This window comes from Perna viridis, chromosome 7 (assembly GCF_037379345.1).
Source record: "Perna viridis isolate PV_CMFRI_1.1 ecotype Kerala chromosome 7, ASM3737934v1, whole genome shotgun sequence".
NCBI lineage: Eukaryota > Metazoa > Mollusca > Bivalvia > Mytilida > Mytilidae > Perna > Perna viridis.
The window spans coordinates 6,193,494-6,203,399 of record NC_142451.1 but is presented as its reverse complement, the minus strand read 5'-3'; the positions used below and the strand labels follow the sequence as shown (position 1 = coordinate 6,203,399).

At 32.3% G+C, this 9,906-nt stretch overlaps 1 protein-coding gene across 15 annotated transcripts in view; it reads left to right on the top strand.

The window, feature by feature from the left end:
* The first annotated feature begins 765 nt into the window (after window positions 1-765).
* Window positions 766-9,906, top strand: part of LOC148611094 (formin-binding protein 1 homolog) — a 47,271-nt gene continuing 38,130 nt past the window's right edge. For all 15 annotated transcript variants that reach the window (XM_088591251.1, XM_088591249.1, XM_088591247.1 and 12 more), the window contains exon 1: window positions 766-925. In XM_088591251.1, coding sequence (XP_088447377.1) covers window positions 902-925 — 24 coding nt within the window. In that variant the 5' untranslated portion in view covers window positions 766-901. The remainder of the gene's footprint in view (window positions 926-9,906) is intronic.

Below are 9,906 nucleotides of genomic sequence, written 5' to 3'. Positions count from 1 at the left end.
TTACACGACTAACTGACATAGACAAACAATTATACAAGCATGTTTATTAAGCCTTCAAATGTCACACTTGGCATCATTGCACGTGTACGTACATGAATCTACAAACAGTTCCGGGATAAAATGTGACTGACTGTCAAAACTTAATTTGGCTTAAACTGGGGTAGTTTCTATATTAGATGACCTCTCAGTCCCTGTGACTATATAAGTTTGGCCCTTCGGTTCCTGTGACTATATTAGATGACTACTCGGTACCTGTGACTATATTAGATGGCCCTTCATGCATTCCCTGTGACCATATTAGATGGCCCCTCAGTCCATGTGACTGTATTTTATTGCACCAAAATTTATTCAATCAGTTGTCAGCTTTGTACTAAAAGGCCTATGAAGTAAGTGAGTGTATACACCTTATCATGGCATGTGGCAGAAACATGTGAAATAAAAAAAAAACTTATTTTATCCTTTGTTAACTTTTGTAATATGCAAGTAATTAGATAATTAAGGACTGGTAAAATAACACTCGTTAAATTATTATGGGAACATTATTCGTGGTTTATTAGATTAATAACATGCTGATTGATGGGAATAAAAAGTCTAGGACGAAAAAAGTTTGGAACGTCTTAATACCTGTCGGCCCAAATTATCTCACTTAACAAAGACTGTCTTTCACGACATGTATTTAGTTTTTGCTTTTCAGTTGTCTAATCGATATATATTTTTTTAATTCCGACAAATTGTCGTTTTCAACTGATGTATTCTTTATTCCAAATACGAAAATAACGTCAAGCTATTACTCAGATCCGCCATCTTGGATAAGTAATAAGAGGCTGGGCAAATGAATTGGCGAGAAAACTAACTTATACTCTAATGCGTTTTCCCCTTCCGTGCTCTTAAACGCAAAAAAATGAGCTGGGGAACTGAACTCTGGGTAAGTTAACTGTCTCTCCCTTAAAGTCTATTTTCAGACTGGATTTGTTTCAAAGTAAACAAAGCAGGAAGCCTCACAGACTACGAATTTTAACATTGTACATGTCTTGTTAAATCAAGACAATCTTCGAGGTTTGTGTATCTTGTGCTACAGTGTACCTTTAGCGAAAATTTCTGTGTGTTGCATCAAATACACTGTTATGGAGTAGGTATTGTCTATAATTACGAGCACTGTGAGTTTCACATACTTAAAATTTCATTTTTTTAATGAGCAGCTCCATGCAGCAAAATCCAGGATCTCCATGGATCAAAATGAACACATGGCTCCCTCTATGATTGAACCAATTTTCATTGTGACATGTCCTTTCACACAGATATGAATTGCCAGAGATTGATAAGTTTGAATGATACATTAGCACTACAATCTACATTGTAGTTCTATAACATAAAACCACACATTTTATGTTTATCTTTCATGTTTTCATCGGATATTTTCATTTTTTGTGTATAGTCAAAATGAGGTTTTATCATTGGACATCATTTTGCAGGAGTAACGTTCCGGCGAATTGACCTGCGGGATGTTTTTGTCTAGATATAACATAATATCTAATAAAAATATTTAAGAATGATTGAAGTACAAAGTTAAAAGACGTGGCTGTAAAATAAATTTCTTACGAGATGCAGAAATCCCATTAAAAACATCCAAATTTGCTTTTAAGTCAGCATATGTAAGATTCTATAAACATCAGAATCGATAAGTCCTGAGAAGAACATTTCCGAATAGCGATCAGAATATATTTAGGATTTTTAATGGTGCAACGAAATTTATTCACACATCATTTTGTCAAAGATGAAATATATTTGAAAATTATGTGGTGAGTATGAAAGTAGTATAATGAAATTAAAAAAATGAAGATTTTTATAATTTTTTGTGATCATTGCTTTTGGAATGTAAAAAAAAACATTTAACTTTTAAATGATAAAAATTCGTTCCACCATATGAATCTGAAAATGCAGCCATCTAACATAACAAGATGTCAGCTTCTAGGCTGGATCACTTCTTGTTTTAATTTGGAAATATTTTCTTCCAAACAAGGTTTGTTGGGGGTAAATTTCACTTCTTTTTCTTGTAATTATATACTTTTGTTGAAAAAATATTCCTAAAATGTCTGAATTTAAAGTTGATTTTTACACCTTGAAATTAAGGTCCAATGATAAAACCTCGCATTTTGACTATAAACAAAAAATGAAAATATCAATGAAAACATGAATGATAAACATAAAAAACATAGATGGCCTCTCAGTTCCTGTGACTATATTAGATGGCTCCTCAGTACCTGTGACTACATAAGATGGTTCCCTACATTTTAACAAGTTTAGATTGAACATTCAAGTGAATTTTGGCGTGATATGCACAATTTTATTGACTTGTATAGCAACGTTTACGATCTGCCGTTTTAATTTCTGATAAACGGGATGTGCCAAAACCTACGCAACAGTCCTGATCTCATATTAATATTCAAACGAAATTATCTTGGTAATTTATGATATGTTACTGTGCATATTAGTTGTTTATTGTCAAAATAAAAATGAACAATTATAAGCATTTTCTTGTTTCATAATGATGAATCTGTTGAAATACAGTTTTATTTTTAAAATATGAGTTCAGAAATGGAGTACTTATTTTGTTACTGTAAAGTACATGAAAACTTCAATGGGAGGGATTATTTGAAAATGGAAAAGTTTCTGATAAATTTAAGATCAAAAGAAAAGATAGTTGTAGGAAGAAAAAGAAAGGCAGAAGATAGTCAAATCCAAGAGAAAACAGATGATAGTACAGTCAAAAAATAAAAAAAAAACTTTGGCTAGTCGAATTTCTATTTGGCTAGCAAGATCAATATTCCAGTAGCCAGAATGGCAAGTTGGGAAAAAAATGGTTTCCCACACTGCATACAAAAAGTAAGGCATGTGGGCCCTCCAGGGGCACAGAATTCCATACATGTAGGTCAGTAACTAATTTATGGCTTTTTATGCAGGGCTTAATCTAGACATCAATGACAAGGAGAAGTTTTGGTAAATTCTAATTGAAAATTACAATACAGACATTTTTGTCTATGTAATTAATTACAAAAACTTCTCCCTGATAAAGGCAAAAGGGAGTTGTGAATACGAACAAGAAGTTTGTGCTCATTTCTCCTTCTAGATTATGCCCTGTTCCATGTCTGTACGTTTTTTTGTTACTTACTGCGTCAATGGCCTTGACTGTATCATAGTAAACAAGAAAAAAAGAAGTTGCAGATTTTTCAGGGTGCGGTTCAAAACAATTAAAAGAAACTGCAGGCAGTGCTGCAGGGACACAGTTTGACCCTGCTGACAGTACCAAATGAATACTTCCATGGCAGGCATACCTGGAGAATTTCGAGTAAAGATTGAATGTCTGTGGGCCTGGGTGGGACATAATCCCAATAAAAACAGTAATATTCTAAGTGGTGCTGCAACATCAAAATGAATGACAATTTGAAACAACAGAATGCTATAATTTATAACCCACATCCACAAATATCTTTTTATTCATTAATGGAGGTCTCTCACATTACAATGAAAATGTAAAGTGTGTACAAATAAATTATTGTTGTTTAATCTCTTATGTCATTTATAAATGACACCCTATCATACAGCCATATTGGCCCCCTTTTTTCTGAGAATGACCCACCTGTTTTACTGTCAAGGGGCTACTGGAACCCTCTTGCAATTTTCTGGAATGATCACTGGGAAGCTATGTTGTTCTAGTCACCTTTGTGCAGGGGCTGCTCTGGCTTCCAAAATTCTGTCGCCAATTTTCAGATATTAGACCAAAATGGGTGCCAAAAAAATTATTCTAATTTTTTTTTTAAGTATATATATGACAATATTAAGTCAGCTGATGAGTTATCTTTGTCAAATCATCAAAATAACCCCTTCATTCATGACATACAAGATTCACTCTTGATGTATATATTGGGTTTTTGGTTCTAGTCTTAGTCAAGATCTATAATCATTAGTCACTTTTCATATGCAAAATAATAAAGTACTACTCCAAAAACAGGTGTCAAAGACTTACTTTAAAACATGCTGAACTCTGCCCTATGTGGTCAAATTAAATTTACCATAAAACATAATTTGATATTTTATTTACAAATTTAAAAAAAAACTTCATTTTTTTTTTTTTTCGAGTGATAACATTTCTAGCAAACTACCATGGACCATTAATTGTGTCTCTTTTCAAGATGCTTGGCATCTGAATATTTATGACTTAATGCCTTCAGTATTACAGTCAACATTTTGACAAAGCTGTCTGTGAGATCGAACAAAAATGGCTGCATAAATTTCACCACTTCAATGAAATAATGTTTAAAGGTTTTGGTAGTTTTGGAAACAAATTAACACTTGTTAGAGATGATAAAATCAAAATACCTTTAATCGAAAAGAATGTTAACAGCTCCTAAACAGGGATCAGAATTGGTTTTGAGGGTTTAGTAGCCAGCTGGGCTACCAAACTTCAAAATTTTGTGGCCCAGAGAAAAAATTGGTAGCCCAATGGTCTCCAATGATACATGTTTGTACCGCAGAACTTCCCTCAGAGGAAACCTCAGTGAATGGTTCTTGTGTATTGGAACACCACGAACATTGAGTGGCTTTTCCAGAAATAAAAGAAATTTATTACTGGTCCCAAGACATCTACATTGTATATAATGTGTATATAAGAACTGTAAAGTACGAAAATGTAGAAGCCCTTAATCAGGACTGCAAACATTGTCAGCTTTCCTTGTAGGCTACCATTGTTGAATTTTCTGTTGCCATGCTTGGTCTGCAGTAGGGGCCAATCTTTTTTTTTTCCAAACAGAGACAGACCTCTTGTTGTAACAAAGCCGGAAACTCATGATATCGTAGTGGATGCTAGTTCAAAAATACACGCATTGTACAATGAAACGAAATTGTCTGTAAAATGCTTGAAAGATAACTTATACATAATGTAAACCAAATCAGACGTAACACACACACACATTTTGTTTTTATTTAGATCAAAATATGTCATATTGGTCCTCGAATAGATAACATGTCTTTAAATTTTCCAGTAGTGTTTTTTTTTTTTTTTTTTTTAATATTCTTGTCACGTTTTTAAAAATAAAGACAATCCAAGATTACGCTCAGAACACCTCAAACATTTACTGCAATTCTCATCAGGATGGCCCAGCGTGTTCTGATCAAGACCATTATTAAAGTGTGTGTTTGTCAATACATTGATTAGTCCATTATTTACAGACATATTTTATTTTAGAACAACTATTTTAGGCACACTGTGATCAAAATCGTTATTTACCACATTTTCTCAGTATTGGCCTATTGTTGCTATTTAATTATTTTTTAACATATGAAAATACTTTACCAGTCAGAAGGTCTTGTAAACGTGGTAATTTTACAGGATCTCCACTTTTTTACTGGTCATGTCTGTCAGTCTGACAGCAGACCTGGCGAAATCATTTTTCAACCTGTCGGACATTTGGTCCGGCAACCTAACAAAATCTGCTGGACCAAACAATTATCTGCCGAATCGCAACATCAGGAAGCTTCCTTTTGAAGGGCTTTCCAGGGATGGCATCTCTATTATATACTAAAGCCAGAATCATTTCTCTGATCCAATTTAAATTTGCCTTGATTCGGACACCATCTTTAAACTGGAAGTTCCGGTTGAGGTGTGTCTAATAAAAAAACATACCAGACATCTGGTCCAGAAATCAAACAAATTTTACTGGACCAGCGGCTAATAGTACCGGTCATGTCCGACAGTCCAAAGAATTTCACCATGACTGTGACAGAGTATAACTGGGACTGCATCGAAGAACGATGTTACAATTTATTATGGGGTAATTAACTTATTGTATGTACATTGTACATATACATCTCAGTTGATCTTGAGTAAAGCCAAACACATCAGTGACTCTGACCTGTTGACATTCCTTATCCACCTTGACATAAGAAATTATCTTTTGTTTTGTTCTCTTTAGTATAATGATATAATTGTTATATATATGGTACAAAAAGATATCTTAATATATAGAGTAATCTGAAATTCTCCAGAATACATATTTATAAAAGAAATACTAAAAAGTGTTGCAGTGCCGTGCTTGATATAATATCAGAGGTTGAACACTTACACACATACATGTAACATTCAAACCAGTACAGCTCTGAAGTTGGATAAATGCTCTTACACAGCATGGGTTTCTTAATAGAACAAAAGTTGTCAAAGAACTTTTGATTTTGCAGTCCATACTCATAAGAAATAAGCAATACATTTTTTGTCACCAGTCACAGAAACTTCCCTGCTATTTCTGGACACTACATAAAAATGTAGTCCAAATGTAATTCCTTTTATATCATTCTATACCTCTTTTAAAACCAGTAAATATGTTTATTGCAATTATAATTATTTAGCTCAATAATATTCTGTTATTTCTACAAATAAATTTAAGATCTAGTCTTCAAATCAACTAAAGATTTTAGGGACTCCATTAAATGCATTAAGCATGTTTGTTCCATTTTACACACTTATCAGTCAAATTCTCCATCCTATCATTAATATTTTACCATTAATTGAACAGGAAGTGAAGAGCAGTGATTTTAACCAAGTGAAATTGGTGGGAAAATTCAAATTGAATTAATGTAGCTTTTGAATGTAAATGCAAATTAACTTTTTAACTGGACAGGTTTAAAAATTTGGCGAAAGGGTGAACTGGAACAAAATGTTTATGAAGTTGGATCAGGAGTATGGATTGATATTCAGTTTTTACGTATTATGTTTCTTGCTATTATTCTGCTAAATAATATTCTATCATTGCTACAAAGTTGAGATCTAGTACTGAAAGTGTTAAATCAAATGAAGTTTTGAGGTGCTTCATTTTGGCTTTCAAAGATGTTCAGTAATAATTTTGCTGTAAGGAAATTTAGTTTTTGCAAAATGTGTCCAGAAGCATTAAATGTGTTCAGCATGTTCTAATTAACACCCCTACAATGTATCTGCCAAAATCTTTATCCTTTCATCAATATTTTATACATTGTAATTAATAAGCAGGAAGTGAAGAGCAGTAATTTTAAGTAAGTAAAATTGGCAGTCCAATATTTGTAAAAAAAAAAATATGAAAATGTTTATGTTTACATCATGTTATCTTTGAGATTGAGTGTATTGTACTATTTTCACATGAATCAAAAATCACTAGTGCTAACAGCACTTTGACTAACTACAGTACTAACTCTTGCATTGTATGTACATGTGTACAAGGACAATGAATATTTTTAGTAGGAAGTAACAGTCAATTGATGAATAGGTGCATCACAATCTTTTCAGTTACGATCCTACTATTTTTTTGTTCTGATATGCTCCTAATTCTATTAAAGCAACCATAGTCATGACTTATATACTATGAAATTTTGGAACATTGAAGTTGTACAATACATGTACATATTTGTATCTAACTAAAATTTCCTGTACATGTCAATGGCATATGGTAATGTACATGTACTTGTAAGAAAATGAGTCTTTTCAAAGAATGCTATTATTCTCTTCTTTGGCAAATTGAGCAATTATAATAAAAATACATTATTTTGTACATAAAGCTGCAGTGTGATATAATGATCAAGAATATTTATTTGTATGCTGCTCTGCCAAAGCTTAATTAAGTATTACATGTACATATAATAATAAATTTTCCGATGTTATTTGTTATTTTCGGGTATAATATGAATGATGTCTGTGAAAAATTAAGAATTAGTTCATTGTAAGTCTCACTTAGATCTCAACATATACATGTAGAATACATATTTATATACAACATAAAATTGATTTTGTAAACTGAATGTGTTTATTAAGGGGAAAATTCAAAATGAGATTTAAATACTATGTATAACAATTAATGCAATTGTACATTCAATTATATGTATTTGCTATTGAATCAGTTCTCCCCAACATGTTAGGCAAGAATGATTATTTATGGTATTGTCTTAACTAAACCACTGAGTGAGTTTTGCTTTACTAGTATTTTTCAAGATGCTGATTAGAAAGTAAATTGGTGCATGTCTACACATGTACTACAACTCTGGTCCTGTAGTGCATCTTCTGTGCATGAACTTTTTGTACTGGCTGTGTACACAAGGAAGGTAAACTATCTTTCTAAAAAGTAAAATTTAAAAGATAGCAAATTATAATTACAGTCATAAGTTAATCAGGAGTTCAATTAAACAGTGATCTGACAATTACAGTGCCTGGTTTTAGATGTATGGCAAATCTCTTTCAAAATTCAAGGCTGTATTAAGCTTGATTGTGTGTCCATACTCAGTGATACTGTTTGCCATAGGTTACCTCCAAACTAATGGTGTTTCCCCATATGAAAGTTTCTCATTTAAAAAAATGGGTAAAAAATCCCAAAGGAGATAAACCATTTTCCAATTCATATTGGAAGAGAAGGACAGGTTACCTTGGTTAATTATTTTTGATCACTTTCCCAAACTGTTCAGAATTCGACCCGCAAACCTCTGTTGTGGTATCAAGCTGCCCCTTGCAAAACATTTTATTAAGAAAAGACAAATTTTACCATGTACAATATACTTTTTGAAAGCAATTGACCTGATGATGTACCCCAAATAACCTGTCATTGTCTGTATTTAAGTAAGATTGTGATGGGGCACTTGACCTCTGTCTTCTCAGACAGGTGATGATGTAAACAATGATTATTTGTTTATGTTGAGTTGATACACATCCTACACCTGGACACATATTTATTTGTCTTGTTGATAATGCATGTTGTTGTATTATAAGAGCCATGTGTAGCCAATTATGAGAGGGTGAATCCAGTGTAAATTTCCACATGTAATGATACATGTACATGTAGAAATCACATTTTATAGAAGGAACTTATATGTACTATGTACATGCACAATGTGAATGGTAAAGAAATTTAGAATTTTTGAGTTTTTCAGGTTGAGGAATGTTTTTTTATGCCCTATGCTTGGGAAATCCCATGTACATGTATTTATCAATCCTTGATAGACTACAAACTGACTCAGACACAAATGTCAAAAAGAAAACTTTATTTCATGATCTGAAATCTTTGTTCCCTTGATTACTCTTGAAATGTCTTAGAATGTGGTATATTTTTATTTCACAGATGATCAAAACCATTGAAGTTATGATTGTTTCATATTTGATTTATGATAAGTTCATGTTGACACTTTCAAGTGATTATTATTATCATACAAATTAAACTAAACTAACAAAACTTCAACCACTGAAAAAAAAAAACTTCCATGTGACAATATCCTCCCATGCCCTACAGTTAATCTTGATACATTACTGGGTGAACTTTGGAGGATTTACATTACATAACAACATATATAATGTGAGAAACAGAAGAATCAAGCTGATTTTTATCATCAAATCTGACTGAATATTTTTCATAGCAATTCACACCCTAGTCGAGAATTTGTGTTTGATGGTTTTCTCAGTAGCAGTCTTATATATACTGTTTGATTCAAGATACATTGTTAGTTTTCATGTTTTAGTAATTGGCATTTTTCTTTGGGTTACACAAATGTCAGTGGTGTTTTAAAGTATGTACTTATTGTATCAAAACTTATATATTTTTAGATTTCACTCTTCAAGTTATGAGTCAGTGGGTGCCTCTTGCATGTACATTTATATACATCAACACTGTACTTGAATTTAACAAGCTAAATCAAATCATATGATATTTAGATACATGTATGATATACATGTACACTTTTTTGTACTTGTCTGTCTGATTTTTACCAAGTTCCCCCCCCCCCCCCAAAAAAAAAAAAAAAAAAAAAATCACAAATAGAGTTTTACTGTCAAGTTGTCTTAATATGTTGAATTTTGAGTTGTTGAAGATAATTTGAATTTAATATTCAAGAGTACATTACTTAACC